Source organism: Tauraco erythrolophus, chromosome 7 (assembly GCF_009769465.1).
Source record: "Tauraco erythrolophus isolate bTauEry1 chromosome 7, bTauEry1.pri, whole genome shotgun sequence".
In the NCBI taxonomy this organism is placed as follows: domain Eukaryota; kingdom Metazoa; phylum Chordata; class Aves; order Musophagiformes; family Musophagidae; genus Tauraco; species Tauraco erythrolophus.
Genome location: NC_141471.1, coordinates 2,794,065 through 2,815,919, shown reverse-complemented (window position 1 = coordinate 2,815,919; position 21,855 = coordinate 2,794,065). Strand labels below are relative to the sequence as shown.

Here is a 21,855-nt window from a genome sequence, read left to right as displayed (position 1 = left end):
TTTAGTTCCTCTGAATGGTAAAATCCTGACGCAGCAATATTAGAATTGCACTGACACCATCACGAGATGTGTCTCAACTCCAGACCCACAGTAACAGAATTGCAGCACTGACCAGCTACATCAACCCCTTCTGCTTCTTGACAACCTTCCGCAGTACTTTGTGGGACACTTTTCCCATCCCTCCCACTCCTCAGCCTTCTCCCTCTCTTTTGTTGTTATTATTTGTTGCTATTATTCCAGAATCCTCATGGGTTCCTCAGGTTGTTCTTTTGCGCTTCCTTTGTTTTCATGCTCCGCGTCGCTTTTTTCTTGGATGCTTGTGTTTGGAGGAGAAAGCTCTTGCAACGCCTTTTCAACAGCTCCTGGTTTCACTGGACTGCTCGGGGAGGTTTTGGGCAAAGTGGTCTGGAGCGCACACCACAAAGCGGTGCGAGCCCTGCGCGTGGAAGCAGCCAGCTCCCTGACAGCCGCGGCCAGAGCCAGGACATCTACGGCAGAAAAACACATCCCAAGTTAAACCAGGACATGAGCCTTGTACAACATGAACACACTAAAAGAATCTGCAAATTTGTTCAACCCATCACCAGCAGGCAAAGTTTGCTCAGGAAACAGTTAATGCTGTACCCTGGTACTGTACTGGTGGAATTCCATCAGTTTGCTTTTTTTTTTTTCCTTGCAAACAGCAGTTATAACATCTCACACTGATAATTGTGTCCAAAATTCAGCAGCATAACCATCAGGCCTGAGATATAACAATTAAGCCCATTTAATTAACGTTATCAAAGGGGACTATCTATAATGATATTCAAAGAGTATGATTAGTAAAACTACCTACTCAATTCCAGCCAGACGAGCTTGATGCAATCCTTTCCTCCTTTGTCTTCCTTGCAGTGGCACTGATACCCCCCCCAGCCTCACAGGGAGAGAGGGCTCACTGCTGACCTTTGGGTGAATGACCACCAACAGTGGAACTCAAAGAAACACGTATTCCACAGCGGAAAACAGGCCAAAGGCTTTTCTGCACGTGGTTTGGACTGTGCTTAGCACAGCTCTGCGTCAAAATGTAACTGCACTGCAGATGTTGGTGACATGGACAGTGGGATTGAGTGCACCCTCAGCAAGTTTGCAGAGGACACCAAGGTGTGTGGTGTTGTGGACACGCTGGAGGGAAGGGATGCCATCCAGAGGGACCTGGACAGGCTGGAGAGGTGGGCATGTGAGAACCTCATGAAGTTCAACAAGGCCAAGTGCAGGGTCCTGCACGTGGGTCGGGGCAATCCCAAGCACAAGTACAGGCTGGGCAGAGAATGGATTGAGAGCAGCCCTGAGGAAAAGGACTTGGGAGTGCTGGTGGATGAGAAGCTCAACATGAGCCGGCAATGTGCCCTGGCAGCCCAGAAAGCCAACCGTGTCCTGGGCTGCATCCAAAGCAGCATGGGCAGCAGGGCGAGGGAGGGGATTCTGCCCCTCTGCTCTGCTCTCCTGAGACCCCACCTGGAATACTGCGTTCAGCTCTGGAGTCCCCAGCACAAGAAGGACATGGAGCTGTCCAGGGAGGTGGTTGAGTCCCCATCCCTGAATGTGTTTAAGAAAAGGGTGGATGAACTACTTAGGGATATGGTTTAATGGGGATTAGGGACAGTTGGACTGGATGATCTCTAAGATTTTTTCCAACCTAGAAATCTATGAAATCTATGAATGTATGCTGGAGTGGGACCAGAGCAGGCCATAAAGATGATCCGAGGGCTGGAACACCTCTGCTCTGGAGACAGGCCGAGAGAGTTGGGGCTGTTCAGCCTGGAGAAGAGAAGACTCCGGGGAGACCTTCCAGCACCTTTCAGTACCTAAAGGGGCTACAAGAAAGCTGGAGAGGGACTTTTTACAAGGGCACGTATTGATAGAACAAGGGGCAATGGCTTTAAACTGAAAGAGGGGAGATTTAGATTGGATATAAGGAAGAATTTCTTCACTCAGAGGGTGGTGAAGTACTGGAACAGGTTGCCCAGAGAAGTTGTGGCTGCCCCATCCCTGGAAGTGTTCAAGGCCAGGCTGGACGAGGCTTTGAGCAACCTAGTGTAGTGGAGGGTGTCCCTGCCCGTGGCAGGGGGGTTGGAACTAGATGATCTTTGAGGTCCCTTCCAACCCTAACCATTCTATGATTCTATGTTGCCACTAACCATGAAAGACTAATTGCAATTTTTCTAACTACAAGTATGATACAAGATGGTTCAAATAATACTTCCATAGACTTTTGCTATAAAGAATTACCAAAAACATGGTTTGTGACTTTTTTTTTTTCTGTGTATGTGTGTAAGATGATCACCACCTGCTTCCTAGCTTATACTTGGAGCTAATGTCACATTTCACAATTTTAGGAGTAATTTTAGAAGTTGGTTTGCATACAGGACTATTGCTTTTAAGTATATGACATCATTAAGAAGGAAGGTGCTAAACACCTAACTTGTGAAAGCAAAACATTTTGACTCTTTACAGTTTATTTTCCCTTCTTAGAAGGAAGAACCATCCCATACACATTGGTGGGAGACAAAGGAACCACACACTGTCAGCTTCACTGCAGGAAATAAGACAACTCAGAGAAGTTGTGAATGCCCCATCCCTGGAAGTGTTCAGGGCCAGGTTGGATGAGGCTTTGGGCAACCTGGTGTAGTGGAGGGTGTCCCTGCCCATGGCAAGGGGGTTGGAACTGGATGATCTTTGAGGTCCCTTCCAACTCTAACCATTCTACGATTCTATGACCTGAAAGAGGATGGGGGTGAGGCAGGGGCAGTGTTTTCCTCTTTGGAAATCATTTTCCAAGACACAGATATTTTCTGAAGAAAAATAATATGATCTTTGCCTCCAAACCCCAAATTCCTACATGTATGAGCTGTACAATGTTATACTGCATAGCAAGTTACCACTTACACTATGCTGTTAGAAGGGAATACAATTTGTCTCAGTTTTGCATTACTTCTACAGAAGTACATAGTTCTGCTACAAATTACTCTGACTTTACTTCAACAGAAGTTGGGAATCACGAAATGCAATTTCCAGAGTTTTCGTGATTTATATAAGGTAGAGAGACACAATCGATTAACATGGCACCAACATATTTCTTTTTCTTTTCTCTTCAGCTTATAAAGTAAAACTAGCAAATAAAAAAATAAATTAAAAAAATAAAAAATTGAAAAAAGTAGAACTAAAAGATACAAACTAAAAGCTGTTCAGGAGGGCCTGTTGTGATAGGACAAGGGGTAATGGTTTTAAAATAGAGGGAGGTAGATTCAGGTTGGATATTAGGAAAAAATTTTTTACCATGAGAGTTGTAGAACACTGGAACAGGTTGCCCAGAGAGGTGGTGGATGCTCCATCCCTGGAGACGTTCAAGGCCAGGTTGGAGGAGGCCCTGAGCAACCTGATCTAGTTGGAGATATCCCTGTTCCTTGCAGGGGGGTTGGACTAGATGACCTTTGAAGGTCCCTTCCAGCCCTAACCATTCTATGATACTAAAGGATACAAACTAAGGGAGGATACAAACTAAAGGAGGATACAAACTAAAGGAGGATACAAACTAAAGGAGGATACAAACTAAAGGAGGATACAAACTAAAGGAGGATACAAACTAAAGGATACAAACTAAAAATAAATAAAAAAATTTAAAAAAGTTCAACTTGTTTAAAAACAAGTACATTTTTACTATTGGGACAACTACTTATGGTTATATAGTAGCACTGAACAAGTGTTTTTTACACCTCTCTTTTAGTCAAGAGGAGAACGTTTCAAAGTTTAGAAACGTTTCAAAGTTTAGAAACGTTTCAAAGTTTAGAAACGTTTCAAAGTTTAGAAACGTTTCAAAGTTTAGAAACGTTTCAAAGTTTAGAAACGTTTCAAAGTTTAGAAACGTTTCAAAGTTTAGAAACGTTTCAAAGTTTAGAAACGTTTCAAAGTTTAGAAACGTTTCAAAGTTTAGAAACGTTTCAAAGTTTAGAAACGTTTCAAAGTTTAGAAACGTTTCAAAGTTTAGAAACGTTTCAAAGTTTAGAAACAGAAACACGGAAAAGAAAAAAGACCTCTTACAGTAATTTCAAGTCGTTCAAAAAGTGACAACAAGTTTAGATTTACAACCTTTTTTTGTTGATGTTACAGGAATGGCTGCCTGTTTCGAATTTGTGGGTTCCAAACGGCGTGTTTTCACAGCTAAATCTTTGAAAAAGCTTTTTGAGCTGCCGAAACGGGAAGCAGTTACCTTTCTCGTGATTGTAACGCGGTGCCCCTTGTCTCTGAGGAGTAGCAGCATGAACAATCTCATCCTTACGCCTCGCCTGCGTCACCTGAATGGCTTCCATGTGGTGTTCCAACACAGTGGATATGTTACCATGCACAGGGGCACCACGCAGCTTTTCCATTTTTCCTATTAACGTGAGCACCTGCCAGATACATTGGAAAGACCAAAATCGCCAAGTGTTTATAAATTCCCATTAAACAAGCTCAAAACCCAAAAGAAAGGCAGCAATTCTAGCTCAGGAAAGCTTACCCTGGCGTGTTCTCGTAACTGATCCACAACCAAACGATCAACTCGGGATGGGTTAGCAGGAAGTCGGGACACAGGAGTGTTACTGGAGCTCGAGACGCGCTTTCCTGGAAAATGTCTTGCAAGGTCAGCCTCAGTCTGGAGGGGAAATAAACAGCCACTGTAAATGTTTGGAATTAGTAAATTACAATCCGGTGAACTTCCCACTGACTGGAAAAGGGGAAACACAACCCCACTTTTAAAAAGGGCAAAAAGGAAGATCTGGGGAACTGCAGGCCAGTCAGTCTCACCTCTGCGCCCGGCAAGATCATGGAGCAGATCCTCCCGGAAACTATGCTGAGGCACACAGGAAAAAAAAGAAGTGACTCGTGACAGCCAACATGGCTTCACTAAGGGCAAATCCCACCTGACTAATTTGGTGGCCTTGTATGATGAGGTCACAGCCTTGATGGATAGGGGAAGAGCAACTGACGTCGTCTACCTGGACTTACCCAAAGCATTTGATACTGTCCCACACGACATCCTTGTCTCTAAACTGGAGAGACACGGATTTGATGGGTGGACCACTCAGTCGATAAGGAATTGGCTGGATGGTCGCACTGAAAGAGTTGTGGTCAACGGATTGATGTCTGAGTGGAGGCCTGTGACGAGTGGTGTTCCTCAGGGGTCAGTACTGGGACCAGTGCTATTTAACATCTTTGTTGGAGACATGGACAGTGGGATTGAGTGCACCCTCAGCAAGTTTGCAGATGACACCAAGTTGGGTGGTGTTGTGGACACGCTGGAGGGAAGGGATGCCATCCAGAGAGACCTTGACAGGCTGGAGAGGTGGGCCTGTGAGAATCTCATGAAGTTCAATAAGGCCAAGTGCAAGGTCCCGCACATGGGTAGGGGCAATCCCAAGCACAAGTCCAGGCTGGGTGGAGAATGGATGGAGAGCAGCCCTGAGGAAAAGGACTTGGGAGTGCTGGTGGATGAGAGGTTCAACATGAGCCGGCAATGTGCGCTGGCAGCCCAGAAAGCCAACCGTGTCCTGGGCTGCATCCAAAGCAGCGTGGGCAGCAGGGAGAGGGAGGGGATTCTGCCCCTCTGCTCTGCTCTTGGGAGACCCTCCTGCAGTGCTGTGTTCAGCTCTGGGGACCCCAATGTAAGAAGGACATGGAGCTGCTGGAGCGGGTCCAGAGGAGGCCATGAAGATGATCCGAGGGCTGGAACACCTCCCCTCTGAAGACAGGCTGAGAGAGTTGGGGCTGTTCAGCCCGCAGACGAAAGGGCCCCATGGAGATCATATAAAAGCTTTCCAGTACCTAACGGGGCCTACAGGAAAGCACTATGCACATTTGTACTGAAAGTATGTGCTGAAGTCTATGATTCTAAGACCTTTTCTTTTTGCTTTACTGCAAAAAAATCATATTACTTAGACTTTGCCCTCATCTGAAGTGAATTACAAGAGCTGACTGACTCCACTTGCATCCATCTGAGAAGCCTGGAAGCCACTCAGAAAAAAAATGGATGGAGAAAGGATCATGAATTCATCTGATGACACCAGGTATTTGAGAATTACAACTAACAAGCAATTCACAGCACTAATCAATATGCACGTTTAATATGGCAGGCCATTCCAAACAGACAATTCGTACAACTTTTTTAAATGAGAGGTCCCTGGAAAAGTGAGATTTATAAAAGGAAACAAGGAAGCGCACTGTCACCTTGAACTCCAAAGCAGCTGCTCAAGAATCATAGAATCATGGAATGGTTTGGGTTGGAAGGGATGTCAAAGATCATCCAGTTCCAACCCCCCTACCATGGGCAGGGAAACCCTCCACTACACCAGGTTGTCCAAAGCCTCATCCAACCTGGCCTTGAACACTTCCAGGGATGGGGCAGCCACAGCTTCTCTGGGCAACCTGTTCCAGTGCCTCACCACTCTCAGAGGGAAAAATTTCTTCCTTATATCTAATCTAAATCTGCCCTCTTTCAGTTTAAAGCCATTGCCCCTTGTCCTGTCACTACACACCCTTGTCAAAAGTCCCTCTCCAGCTTTCCTGTAGCCCCTTTAGGTACTGGAAGGTCTCCCCGGAGCCTTCTCTTCTCCAGGCTGAACAGCCCCAACTCTCTCAGCCTGTCTCCATAGCAGAGGTGTTCCAGTCCTTGCATCATCTTCGTGGCCTCCTCTGGACCCGCTCTAGCAGCTCCATGTCCTTCTGCTGTTGGGGACTCCAGAGCTGAACACAGTATTCCAGGTGGAGTCTCACAAGAGCAGAGCAGAGGGGCAGAATCACCTCCCTTGACCTGCTGCCCATGAAGAACAAGCTGCAACGAACAGATTTCTGGGAGCTGCAAGGGCTGACTTTTGGACAAGCTAAGACAGAACTAAATGCAAGTCCCGCTGCAGGGAGTTTCTGTCCACACTCTTAAGAAATTAATGTAGGGTGAGAACATCAAAGAAAGTCCCTTCCTACACACACATGCACAGGTGAGCTGTAGCATTCTCCCAAACTGAACCTATAAACAGTGATTAACGCAGTCCAGGCACATTCCCATCAGGCAGTCGGGATGCAGTCATCCCTTTTTGAGGAATCCCTTTGGTAGGAATGAGAGCCATGCTATGGCAGCTGGCTTGTGAGGCTGAGAACAGTTTATACCCATAAATAAATCTACCATAAATCTATCAAAGATTCAGTAAAACAAGAAACCAAAAGAACAGGGAAAGACACCACTACATCCCTGGCAGTAAAAAAAAAAAAATAAAAACAAAACCAAAAAACCAAGAGACACCCCAAAAGTTTCTCTGCTTAAATGACTGTGCAGGGAAAAGGAGAGTCTGGGTGTATAATACTCGAGTTAAAGATTTAGTTGGAGAGGAGTATTGAGGTGCATAAAACACTAGTACTTTAAGAACCACCCGCGGTAGTGAGGGTCCTGCTATCCCATCATACATGGCTGGTGGTTCTGGAATCATAACAAAGGTCTACTGAATTCATGACAACTAGCTAATGATCTTTTATTGCTCACGTAAATGAAAAACATACAAGCTAACAATAATTCAGTGCTTTACAAGCATCATACTCAAAGCAGGTGCTGCAGGTGATGTTCCAGGTATTTAAAATTAACAACGTGACATCGGAATCCTCACCTCCTCAGGGACAGCCCAGAGGATCTACTCTCTATAAATCATTTCACGCCATCACCAGCTTTGATAGAAAGTTACTATCAGCTGTGTCTCACCTTCTTTCTCTCTTTCTCCAAAGCTCTCCACTGCTCATAGCACTCCTCCAGTCGGAGGTGAAGCTCGTTAGCAGGTCCGCTGCGATTTCTTGGAGGTCTGGACTTGTTAAATGGTGTCGGAAAGGCAAAACACGGAGCAGCTATTTCCCCCCGAAACAGATCGCTGATGAAGGGATTCAGGGGGTGGAAGTCATCGTAATGTAAAAGGTCAACAAGTTCGGAGAACGGAAACAGCGACGGAGGAAAACTGAAGTTATTTGCTGATGAAAACAGATGGGGATTAAATGGAGGAAAGCTGGGGTTTTGCTTAAAATCAGACACGAATGGGAAAGAAGGAAGAAAAGAAGGATTAATGAAATCTGACATGCTACCACCGTTCTGTTCGTGCTTTTTTTGGAACATATTGAACTGCTGACGGTTTGGGGTTGTATGCCCAAAATGAGGAATCCAATTCCTTCTGCCCCTTCTATCATCTTTATTACTGTTTTCTTGGGTCTGCTTTTTTGGAAATCCGTGGTATTTTTCAGGGTCTTCACTTGCAGCATTCTGCTGCGTTAACCAGTCAGATGAAAAATTAATGGGGAATTTACGGTACTGCCCCTCCTTATTAGTCAATGAATCAGGTTGTGGTTGTCCAATGGGCTTCGTTTGCTTCTGATTTTCTGAGAGGAAATTAGAAACTCCCAAATTATCAGAAACACTGTTTGATATTTGTAACCTTCCATCTTTCCTCGAAGGGAGGACAGGTAAGACCTGCGAGTAGTAAGAGGACTGTATCATAGACTGATGGGTGGGAGAAGCACCAGACATGGTTGAAACCCCTGAAGATGACTGGGGACTCCTTACCCCTTGCTTTCCATACGTGGTATTCAATGCAGCTGTCAGACTTGCAGTTTTCCCATCTAGCCACATACATCCATGGTATGATGAACAACTCCCGTTTGGCATAACGTTTTTTACAGATAAATCATACTGAGAAACTTTATGAGAGCATTCTTTAGGACTAATATGGATCTTACATCCATTATTATTAAAAGCATCCCTCAAAGTAAAGCTGTGATGACCATTTTGCACATGAGTTTCCTGTGGTTTTCTGTTTGTCCCTCCAGAAAAATTATTCTCTTTAGGGAGATGACTGAAAAAATACAGCGCTGGATGAAGAGACGACTGTGATTTATGAGCAGTTGCGAAGTTTCCATGTCTCTCAAAAAACAACTGGTTGTCCTGGGACACTTTATCCCAAGAGTCATCAACGGGTTGATTGGAAAGATCAGAGGAATACTTAGCTTGTTCTTGAGCATCATTTTTCATAACTTTGCCTCTTGCTCTTTCAGCTTTCCAGTAGTCTTCCTGAACGCTACTGCCTTCTTTCATTCTGTTCTGAGAAGAAAAAATGTTAAAACTGGAACTGATTTTTTCATAATCTCCATTTAACCTCATGTGGTCGTAACTGCCCAAATGCTGGTTACAGTTTCCATTTTGAAACGAAAACCCTTCTTGGTGAATTGTGTTATTATTTTGCAAAGAGGAATTTTCAGGATAACCGTTCTTCAGACTGTTATCGGGCTGAACGCAAGGGCCAGATGGAGGAAGCCAAGACTCTATGAGATGAAGATCTTCCAAACCTCTGTGTAACATCTCCACATCGTGAGACTTTTGCAGGTGTTCCTCATAGTAGTTCTGTGTGCCCATCAGGTTTGAAAAATCCTTCCTTTCAACGGAAGGCTTAGATAAGAGCCCCGAGGACTCACCCTTGCTTCCAAGATCAGGTGTCCACATAGGCGGAAACAATCTTGAAAGAGAATTCCTGTAACAAAGTTCAACAAACCTCCTGTCATGATTTAAAACATTTCTTGCATTAAAACAATCCACATCTCATGGTTATATGCCCTCCCTCCATATTTCCCTGTTCTTGGCTAAACATACACAGCCCTCTTCCAAAATATAAGGAGAAGGAAGAAATATTCCTGCTGCAGTCTAGTAAATGTCATGTGAAATCTGACTACCAGTGCTGATCTCTAAATCATAGAATCATAGAATGGTTAGGGCTGGAAGGGACCTTCAAAGGTCATCTAGTCCAACCCCCCTGCAAGGAACAGGGATATCTCCAACTAGATCAGGTTGCTCAGGGCCTCGTCCAACCTGGCCTTGAATGTTTCCAGGGATGGAGCATCCACCACCTCTCTGGGCAACCTGTTCCAGTGTTCTACACTGTTTTTCATATGTATATTCGAGACTGCAGAATAATTTGAATTTATTAAATATTTTAGTATTCAGTCAGCTCCCTACTGGTTAAAACGAGATTTCTTTCCCTCCCACCAAATGCTGTAGGCTGATGGAAGACTTTAGAAAATTTGCATTTCTAGCAGTTTGTTGCCTTTTTTTTTTTTAAACAGTCAGTTGAAGCAAAGAAAAACACTTCCACGTTTCAAGGGCATTTATAAGACCTTTGTTAACTCAACTGCGTGAAATAATTCAAAATGTGTATCATACTTGTGTGACAAAAGGATGTAAAAACCAACATGCAACATATAAGAACTTTCAGAACAAGCTTACCAATCTGTGACTGGTTCTGGCTTGCTTGGCTCCTCTAAAATGCTTGACACTAGTCCGAACATATCAGGGCCATTGCCAGAATAAGAAAGATTTATTGGTGCCCTGAAAAAAAAAAAAAAAAAAAAGCCCAAATAAAAGTCTTTTTCTCCTAAACAAAACAGGCAAAAGGAAAAGAAAGCATTAAACCTTTAATTTATTTTAGCAGCATCTGCTAAGTGTTCTGAATTTAATGTATTCTCAGCACCCATATATAGAAATCTCTTCCTACATTCGTGAATTCTCTAGCCCAAATGAAGTAGAAGAAATTTCTTGACTTCTTGCTTCACCAGCAAAAGTCTTTTCTCTCTTTTCAATCAACATAACGATTTTATAGACATTTCTCCAAATCTTGACTATCTCCTTTGGAGGGTAAATACGACAAATTTTCTCAAAACCTTGAGGATTCTAATTTATCTACTTCCATAATTATGGAAGTAATATAAATAAATACTAATAATAATAATAACTATTATTAATAATAATAACTATTATTTTAATCTCAAAGAGAATTAAATTGAGCCACTTTTCGATCCCTTTTTCAAAAGGAGTTGGTCAAAACTTTATTAAATATTACTGATAAATACCAGAGGTGTTCAACCATCACTACTCTTGCACAAGCCCAACTTTTATCGTTTACTTCAGACACAAAACGAGATCTTTACAGGGCTGTCCGTAACGACACGTAACTCTTCCTCACAAGTTAACTGGGAATTCACACTTCAGATCTCCTTCCCTTTAACATGCTGTGTTTTGCTTCAATAAGTTTCTTTCGCCATCCCATTCTGACTCAGCTGATTTGTTCCAGTGTCCCTGAAGATCTCCCAAGTCTTCCCTGGTGTCACTTTATCCAAAGTACTACATCATCTGCTAGTGCTGCCACACAACTCCTCCTGCTGACTGTGCAGACTAACAAAGACCGTAAAACTGGGCTAAACTGTTAAGATTGTCACCTTGTTAATCTCTTGCCAGAGTGAAAATTAGCCACTTAGGCCTTACTAGGCTTTTAAGACCTCCCTAAATTTTGACTTCTGACTACCCCTGTCATTTACTTCCTGACTGTTCAGTTTCTTCTGTAGGAATATGGTCTATGTGGTTTTGTTTAGGATATAAAGTGCAAAGATTCTTGAAAATGGTTTAGGAGTGTAGAATTCTAACTGAAATTTGATAACTCAATCTCTTCTGTGTGTTTGTCAGATGGCAAGCTTTTGTCTTTTTTTTTTTTAAGGAGGCGAAGAAAAGGAGGAGAAGTAAATAGACTTCCAATTTCTGCAACCAAATGGAGATCAAGGATGAAAGCTTGCATCTAGACGATGATTTTCAGCAAGGGAGAGATCAATTTACAACATGGCATAGAAATTAAAAACAAAATTACTGGCCATTTTAGAACTGCAGACTGGTCAGCATGAAGCTGGGTAGACTACAAAAGAAAAAAGTCCTAGGAAAGAACAAGCACAGGACAGTAGTAAGATTAAAAATTGCCCAAACAAATTTTACAGACTTAGAAAGAAGTGAGATGAGATGTTCAGCTGTTCCTTCAGGCACACGCACCAGAAGTACTACAATGCAATTCCAGGCAGGAGACTCCGAATCCTTGACTAATTCTATTCCTTAATGCAGTCGTGTTCAAACAGGAGACCAGGAGCCACCCATCTCCCACCCCTGGTATCTCGAGCCAGTACTGTTCACCACGAGCAATCTGAAAATTGTTGGTAATGCAACGTGTCAAGAAGCATCTTGTATGGTAAAATCCTGATCCACCCTGAAAGGAAGACACTTCCCATGAAACACACTGACACATATGGAAAAGAAGTCAGCTACATTCTTGTCTTCTGGTCTCCAAATGAAATATCCTCTATCAACATCAGGACAACCAAAGTTTAAAACAAAAATCCCAACGTTACAGGCATTCCATTTTCTCAAGTCCAAGTTAGGCAGCTATTATCCTTTCTGGTTTGGTACCTGAAAACTGTAAATTCCTGCAATTCTGCAGCATCAAGGAGTCAAATCTTTACGTTCCAGTGCCATAAGATGACTTACTGGCTATTAAGCCAAAGCAACATGAAAAGAATCCATGAAAAGAACACACAGGAGAAACTCCTTGCCTTTCTCTGCACCTTTAATAATTTTACTGCATTATTAAGACTGGATGATCAGAAGTTCCTGCAATAGTCAAGACTAGGGCAGAGTGGATTTCTCCAGGGAAACGTTTCATGATTGAAGTAACACAGACCCTTTGCATTCATTCAGCACCCAAAACTGCAAAATAATTTTATTTTTTTTTTAAACACAAAATCAAACTCAAGGGCGTTATATCAGCTCTGAGTTACCACTTACACTCGACCTGTGTCTAACACTCTCTGCATTGTTCGTGTTCCAGGAAACACTCTACATTATCAAGCAGGATCATGTCGAGCTACGGTACTGAGGGACGGGAAGCACAGGAGGAGAGTGTTTTTTTTTCCCTTAAGGGGTTTTCAGTTACATATGGCAGATCCCCATTTAATTCCCTAAATGTAGCATTCTTTGACTTTTAACACGTTTTTACATGTAGACACACACAGAGCCCCTACCTTTTTTTCCACAACCTCTGTAATAACTATTATACAGCAAAGAATATTTATTGAGTTTCTAGTTATCCCATAAACTCATCCTAAAAAGATCCAGAATCCCATTTGCTCTGCTCCATAGCAACGTCAGTGTTCCAGAACACTACCACAAGATTATAGCGAGAACGCTCATACCGTTTCTTTGTGCAGTCTTGAAAAGAAGTTTTTGAGCTGATGTCCTCTCCACATGCTGACCAGTCACTGTACAGACGGGAAGATTCCAGTGGAGGTGGCGTACTGGTAATTGCTCCTAATAATGGGGAAAATAATTGAGCGTCCATGTTTTGTTTCTTGCTAGTTACCTACGTTGAAAAGGGAAGGAAATATTTTTAACATTAGATGTTTAGGTAAGTGAGCAGTAAAGGCAACAAAGCAAACCCTTCCTTTTCTATCTGAAGCTAAATAATTTCTCAGGAAAATGAAACGTAGCTATGACAAAAGGATACAGCCTAAAACCCTCCCCTGCCTTAAAATAATCCAATTCTGACAAATCTATGCATCTTCTAAAAATAAGTAAATAATAAAAATTACTTACTATACAATAACAGGACTTCTCTACAGATTTCACATTGTAGGTGTTTGCGTGTCACGTTCACAAGCTCAGAATCTTCTAGCCTATATGACTGGAAACACGCATGGCACAGGCAGACACATCGCTTCTGAGAAAACAAAGGGAACAGCAATTATCCCTGAAAACAAAATATTCCAACAAAGTGCCCACAGTAAGCAGGAAGAGACATTTTTAAGCATCACAGAGCAAAACGTGGGTAAGAAAAGGAATGTCTCTTCAAGCACTGGTCCAGAAAAGACTATTATAGATAAATGACTGAATTCATCCCAAGAACGGAGAGAATTCTGAATTCAAACAGGAGATCTCAGTAGCATGGGGAGCTGTACCTCATGAGATCTCTCAGCAAGGAATTGCCACAACAGAACTTGTGATTGACAAAGGTTTATGTAGAATATCAGAAACCTACTTCCCCTCTGGGCAATTTTTTAATATCTATCTCCTGTCCTGGTTAAAAAAAAAAAAAAAAAAATAAAATTAAAAATAGTCTGAACCACCTCCTCTGTAACCTCCCATAAAGCAGCTGCAAACACCCATAAGATCTTCCCTTTCTCTTCTCCAGGCTGATCAGACCCAGCTCTCAGCTTCTCTTTGGACATCCCATTCTCCAGCCCACAACCATTTTGGAAGCCTCTGCAGGACTCACTCCAGTACCTTTCTTGTACTGGGGAGCCCCAAACTGGACACAGTATCCAGCTGTGGTGTTACGAGGGCAGAACAGAGGGGATCACAGCAGCGCTCACCCCTCTGGCCATGCTCGTGCTGAGACAGCCCAGCACAGGGGTGGCCACCTCTGCCGCAAGCCCACACGGCTGATTAATGCCCAACTTGACCATCTGGACTCTCAATCCTTGTTGATGAACTTTGGCAAGTTTTGACTCTAGGAGTAAAACCTCATGTTTTCTTCAAAAACAATCCTTTTATGACAGAGAACTGAACTAGCTGCCGTTTAATTCTCATAAGAAAAGACATCCAGTCAAGATGGAGTACTTGTGGTTCTGAAAATAACATTTGGGAGACTCAAGAAACTCACAAACCCTCAACAAAACACCAAAAAACCCCAAACCACCCCCCCAAAAAAAAACAAAATCCAAATACCCCACAACCCTAGATGTATCAGTAGCTGCAAGAGGCCAGGAGATCGGATGCAGACTGGGGCTGACTGTAGCACACAGCCCTGTGCCTTACACCTTCCTGAGGCAGCCAGTAACCAGCAGAATTGTCCTAAGGAGAACATCTAGCAGCATCTGTTCCCTCCCAACTCTAGGAGCATTTCTTAGCGAACTTGTTCCTATAAGCACAAAGGAAAACATCACTACAGCAGTTTAAATGAATCCATTGAGGGGATTTCCTATTTCAAGGCATATTTCTGCCTTTCAGTTTCTTTGAGTAATTCAGTCCCTCTTTCTGAAACCATTTCTGAAGTTGTTTTGTGTTCTTGGGAAAAAAAAATTGTTAGTAGGCCAACTCAAAACATAAGCTTTTTTTTTTTTTTTGAGGGGGAAAGGCAGGAAAGGAATTGCTTCCTTACAAATACATTTCATCTTCAGCCCCCAAGGAGCACAACGAGTTGCCACCACACTGCCTACTAATATACTGACAGCAATGCCTGGGAGAATGGAAAGGAACTGCAGACTAAATGACTGGGAGTTCCAGTATATTTACACATAACACATCTGAGGCCGTGGGACAACCTGGAGGTTGTCTGATGATCCTCAGCTTCACTTGGATGTGTTAGTCAAAGATTTTCAACAAAAGCAAGAGGTTAAAAAAAGGTGGTGCTGTGCATGTCGCTCCTCTAGCAAACCCCTCTTGTGTTCCAGGCCAGGTTGGACGAGGCTTTGGACAACCTGGTGTAGTGGAAGGTGTCCCTGCCCATGGCAGGGGGGTTGGAACTGGATGATCTTTGAGGTCCCTTCCAACCCAAACCATTCCATGATTCTATGATTCTAATAAACAGGAATTTGCAGAGCTGCTGCTGGCAGATGTCCTGCATATACAGCCTGGCAGCAGGAAGAGTTGCTGCAGAAAAAAAAAAAAAGGAGTTGTTAGCTTACTCTATGACTCTAACATGCAGAACTCTGGATACCTGACTGCTGAGGATGGAAAGCAAGAATTTTTTTTAGGACTAGGAAGATGAAATTAACTTCTGTCACATCGTTCACTGCAAATACAGCTGGAATAGGTACAAAAAAACAGCTGAAAAAAAAAGCTCTTCCATCAGGATAGTCAAACTAGCCTTGCATCAAACAAATGAAACCATTTGCTAAATCCTTATCGAATAACTGCAGAAAGATCTCAGCCATATACTTATTGAATTTCTGAAAAGGCTAAAAAACACAGTGTGAAAGGAACAAACGGTGCTGCAGTGATGACTGGGTCCTCATGCTTAAAAACATTTAAACCACCTACTAAAATCTCCTTTGATTGCTTCTGAGATAACGACTGCACTGTCACTGGGAACCATATTGCGAGCTCGGTGGGACTGGAGAAATTATTGGAGAAATACCTGAACACGCCAACAGAAAACAGAGGGTTTTAGGGAAATTTATGCTGTCTCAGTATGTCCTATGCATTCAGTCTGTCTGAGCCACTTTTAAAAAACCTCTAGCTGTAGAAAACTTTTAAAGTGATTCGCACCTAAATAAACTAAAAGGACAAAACTTCAACACCAATCATTTCACTCTCTCACGCCTCAGGCTTTTATCTCTCCCCTCTTTTCTCAAAAGCAGAACAGTGAAGTCTTGCTTACTACAAATCCTCAGTCGGGATTTGGGTTAGGGAAAGCTGTCCCAGAGCAGGTCTCCCTTTCTGGGTCTTGTCTTCAAAGGTAGTAAAGAAATATTACCCGGCCAAGGGTGCCCTTACCACGAGCAGAACAGAACAACCTTAGTGATTCTTATTTTTTTTTAATTAAAAAAGTTTACACTGAAGGCTTATCACTTGCTATAAACTTGCCCTCACACATCCAAATTCCTACTAAACAACAGAATCCGAGGTACTGTAGCCCTGCAGAGGCTAGGCACGTACTCTGTAACATTCCACACAAACACACTCAATATCCACATCATTAAACAAGAGACAAGAACAACTTTCTGCCCCAGAGACGAAATGGCACCACAGTGCCCAGGTGAAGTCTTACCCTGCAGGAGAGGAGGAGGGTGGTATCCAAATTACCTGCTACAGGTGACTCGGGCACCACACACAGTATCATTTTGGAAAGCAGCACTGCCCAAGGCTACAACATCAGTAACGAGTTAGCAGCACCAACAAGCAGGTGCCAGTGCCCAGGCCCTGGTCCTGTTTAAACACCCGGACATAAATCGCGCTCCTTGGCTGGAGCAGAAAATGCTTTTGCATGGATTAAAAATAGGATCTGTAACTAATGGATTTATCTTTTTTTCGGAGCCATTAATCAGTGCCAATGGGAGTTGTACAGGACAATGTGACCAAGGATCAGTAGAGGAGGTACTTTGTGTACCCTAGACACAGCCTGGGCACTCAGCACTGGAGTCTGTCCCTCCACCCAGTTAAAATTTCAAAATAACCAAGAAACTCTCACCTGGGGTTTACATGTGAGCTACCAACAAGTTACAGGAAAAAAGAAAAGGATAAAACACTGAGCTGTCTCCTATAGCTTTTTTTAGTTCCAAATTCTTCACTGAATTTCAGAGTCATAACCTCCATAACTGGCTTTGCAGAGAAAGGACCGCCTGCAGAGGCAGAGATGGGTTTTGCTGGGAATTCCAACCTTCAAAATCAATGGATGAAATGCTGGCTTAAAAAAAAAAGAATTAAAATAAAAAAAAAATCAATTGACAACTCCTACAGTTTTCAGCAGGGCTTTTATTTAATTCTTTCTATCATCAAATCATGGGAAAGCTGCTGCTCTCACTAAATTACCTCTGAAAACAACAAAAAAAACACCTCTAAAACCCAGATACCTTATCTCGATGGATTTTTTTTTTTCCAAAACATAACAAGACACAGCTTCTGTTCTTTTCTGTAAAACAGAAACGTTCTTGTACTAAACTCTCTCCCTGCACACGAAACTGAACACACTTTTTTCCAAGACATCTAATTCCATTATTAAGTCACCTCTCATGCACACAGAGGGCTTTTCACTTCTGCAAGAAGCTCACCACAACTGATGAGGAAGCAAACTAAAGTGTTGACAAAAACCATGCACTATTCCCAAAAGCCTCATGCAATTCTTTGTACTTAGAAGCTCTTCCAAAGTTTTTATTTGAGGAGAAATAAACGAGTAGAACTTGGACAGTGTAACATTAATATTTCGACTATAAACATATCTGAAACTAAATAGTATCAAAGCTGTCAGGTATTATGGTGCCTGTGACATAAGTCCTGTGTTCTACGACACATGGACTCACTTGTTGCTACCTGGCTCCTCTGTGCTTCTGCTTGCTCCAGGCTGTGCACTAAGGATTTGCTGTTACTGCACAGATGGTTTCGCTGCTCCAGCAGCGAGGGCAACGACCCTGAGGAAGGCCGTTATCATTGAATCATAAAATCATAGATTTTATTCTATGATTCTATAGAATGGTTCAGGTTGGAAGGGATCTCAAAGATCATCTAGTTCCAACCCCTCTGCCAAGGGCAGGGACACCCTCCACTACACCAGGTTGCCCAAAGCCTCATCCAACCTGGCCTTGAACACTTCCAGGGATGGGGCAGCCACAGCTTCTCTGGGCAACCTGTGCCAGTGCCTCTGGACCAGGAAACGTTTGCAGTATCTGGGGTACCTTGCTGAACTATAGCATTAGAGAACAAAGGCTAAAAAAAAAAATTCAACAGGCTTCACTCTCCTCCTGTTTGGAGGTAAGACCTGTCTTTGCCTTATATCGCACAACAATTCTCTGAAAAGATATACTGTAAGCTAAAAAACTAATGTCAATCAGAGTTAAATATTTGCGTCATTATACAATTAGAAGAAATTACTTTCCTGGACATAAAGTTCCACCTGACAAAGTTCTTGATTTTCCAAAAGCATCTGAGCTAAATTAGGAAAAAAACCTTTACAGTCAGTTATCCTAAAAGTGCAGGAACTCACAGCTGCAGAGCATTGCTCCCAGATGCTTTTCATAAACATCTGTTCTAACAACAGTGAACAACAGCACTGCACAATATTGTTCCTTCTACACTGCCTATATTCTCCGATTTCCTGGCAGGATAAATATTTCCTGTTTATTTCTTGTTTTTCTTGACAAGATATAGCAAATATAAGAAAAAGCATTGTTTCTGGTTTTTGACTTCAGACTTTTAATAACTCTTACCTACATCCATCTCAATCTATAGCACACTGAAACTGGTTAACCTGTTCTTAGAATCACAGAATGGTTTGGGTTGGAAGGGATCTCAAAGATCATCCAGTTCCAGCCCCTCTGCCATGGGCAGGGACACCTTCCACTACACCAGGTTACCCAAAGCCTCATCCAACCTGGCCTTGAACACGGCCAGGGATGGGGCAGCCACAGCTTCTCTGGGCAACCTGGTCCAGTGCCTCTCTACCTTCAGAGGGAAGAATTTCTTCCTTAGATCCAATCTAAATCTCCCCTCTTTCAGTTTAAAGCCATTGCCCCGTGTCCTGTCACTACACACCCTTGTAGAAAGCCCCTCTCCAGCTTTCCTGCAGCCCCTTTAGGTACCAGAAGGCCGCTAGAAGGTCTCCCTGTAGCATTCTCTCCATTCTCTGAAACTTACGAGTAAAAAAAAGAAATAAATCAGAATTCTATAAATGGCCTTCTTGGGTTACCTGGGAAACTAATCAGAAGTAAACAGGTGACAGGATGTGTATACAACTAAAACCAGGGGAGAAAATAGGTCAGTTATTCAGATACCTCTTAGTATCAGAGACAAAACCATAAAAACGGGAGATTACTGGAGACTTCATTCTAAATCCCAATTTCATAGCATCAAAAAGGCTTGTGGCAGCAGCAAAGGGACATGTTCCTTTACAGCAGTCAAACAATTAAGACACTTTTTTGTCTGAGAAAAATGACTCAATTGTGTCAGACCTCTCTTGGACAGTTGAGTCAAAACCATCTCCAAAAGCACCACTTAAGGCAAGGCAGAGGGAGAAGCAGCACATTTACGAGATGCTGGTTCAATATTTGGGTTCTATAGCCCAATTTCCATTAAGAACACTCAGGGGCTACTGGGCCATCTTTTGTTTGTTTGTTTTAAACACTACCATCTAAATACATTCATGTAACACAAGATTTTTTTTTTTTTTGGTCCATGCCAACCTCCAGCAGTTGCTCTTCAGAAGACTTGGCAATAAGTCTCAAAAATGCCCTTGGCAAGAGGCATTCAAAGCCAACTGAACGAGGAGCTGCTGATTTCCACCCGCAGAGGATTTACTCACACAGTGTCGGCTGCTCCATGTGCAGTGCAGCATTCTCTACACGTGTGGATTGGTTTTTTTTGTGACGTGGTTATTCAATACATTTAGTGAGAAAGACCATGCATCAGACAAGTATTTATTTCTGTTTACCTTTGCAAATTCACTTTTTGGACTCACCTGTGACTTGTGATGACCAGAGGCAGTGCTTTAGTTGACCACGTCCTTGTTATCAGTGCACAAGTTCTCTTCTCTGAAGCACGCAGCATTGCCATGCAAGCAAAAATTTAGATTCTTAAGGACAGAGTCAACCTGTTTAAAAGCAATTAAAAAGAGAAAAAAAAAGCCATCATTACCAAGTTTGTCAAAGTTGTACTTATTATGCATGAAACTCATTTCTGGCCACCCCTCATTGCTCCTCCCACCACGTCTCCACATCACGTCACCCGCAGCTCCTCCAATACCACCTACGTCTTACACATTGGCAGGACAATGATGATGTTGCTTTATCACGGGAAGATCCCACATGACAGAACAGCTCAGCAGGTACAAGAGCTGCTGACCACAGCTCACACCAAATCCCAGAACGAGGAAGCCAGCTGTGCCCTGCTGCACCTAGGATCACACAGGCAGAGGCATGTTGCCTGACAAGACTTCTCTTCAGCTTTATCCTGTCAGATACATCGCACAGGTCCACATCTACCATGCTCACCCCCTGATCCTGCTCAACAACACACATGTGCCACAGAACCGAACGTCCATCCCCATTACAACAGGACAAACAATCCCCAAATAGAATCATAGAATGGTTTGGGTTGGAAGGGACCTCAAAGATCATCTAGTTCCAACCCCCCTGCCACGGGCAGGGACACCCACCACTACACCAGCTTGGTCAAAGCCTCATCCGACCTGGCCCTGAACACTTCTAGGGATGGGGCAGACACAGCTTCTCTGGGCAACCTGTTCCAGTGCCTCACCACCCTCAGAGGGAAGAACTTCTTCCTTATATCCAATCTAAATCTGCCCTCTTTCAGTTTAAAGCCATTTCCCCTTGTCCTGTCACTACATGCCCTTGTAGAGAGTCCCTCTCCAGCTTTCCTGTAGCCCCTTTAGGTACTGGAAGGCTGCAATAAGATCAACCCAGAGCCTTCTCTTCTCCAGGCTGAACAGCCCCAACTCTCTCAGCCTGTCTCCAGAGCAGAGGCGCTCCAGCCTTCCCATCGTCTCTGTGGTCCTTCATGGGATGTATCCTGTCCCTCGGTGAAGACAAGAATAACGTTTTCCCCATATACATACGTACATGTGTATGGACACACGCACATTTTCCACAGTTTTCTTGCACTCATTTAACAGAAACAGAAGCCACAGTAAATAGGAAACTTAACTTGGAATCAACATGAATTTTTCTAATCTGAATGCCTCCTTTTCACGGTAAAACAAACAGTAGTATCTTCAAGGAGATTTATTTGCACCTCCAGAGAGATGCAGCATGCACATGTGCACACGCTGATGCCATTGTGGAAGAGTAAGTCGCAAGTTTTGGGTCTTGAAGTCCTCAATTCCACCCTTACGGAGTGTTACCCTCGAAACAGCACACCAGTATAACAGTGAGGTACTTCTTCCAGAGCCAGAAAAACCTCAAACACACAGAATGTTTCTGCAACATGTATATTAAAATTTGGAATGTCAATGACAAGCAATTAAGCACGGTAAGCACTCTGGGAACCGCGCGATACAGATTTATCCAGCGGGAATTGTGGTGACGTCTGTGCCGTTATCGTCACTCCACTCTTCCTGAAGTCAGTAATTTCAGAAATTCCAGTTTGTAACCTCCCCACTCCCTGCAATTCTTGCTTTATTAATCTGAAAAAATAAGGAATAATTTGCCAGTAGGCAGCTTAGAAACAAAGTCCTGATCTGTAATTCATTTAAAATATCAACAAAAGTTACTGATAGTGGTTTTAAT

General features: G+C 43.0%; 1 protein-coding gene across 1 annotated transcript; it reads right to left on the bottom strand.

The window, feature by feature from the left end:
• Positions 1-231: 231 nt before the first annotated feature.
• On the bottom strand, positions 232-20,081 carry LOC104382681 (uncharacterized). The gene is made up of 7 exons (XM_086614982.1): positions 20,070-20,081; positions 13,096-13,262; positions 10,316-10,417; positions 7,760-9,566; positions 4,535-4,669; positions 4,247-4,427; positions 232-488 (listed from the first exon to the last, which is right to left on the bottom strand). The coding sequence occupies exons 2-7, from the start codon at positions 13,239-13,241 to the stop codon at positions 232-234; spliced, it is 2,628 nt and encodes an 875-aa protein (XP_086471108.1). The 5' UTR covers positions 13,242-13,262; positions 20,070-20,081.
• Between the last annotated feature and the right edge of the window lie 1,774 nt (positions 20,082-21,855).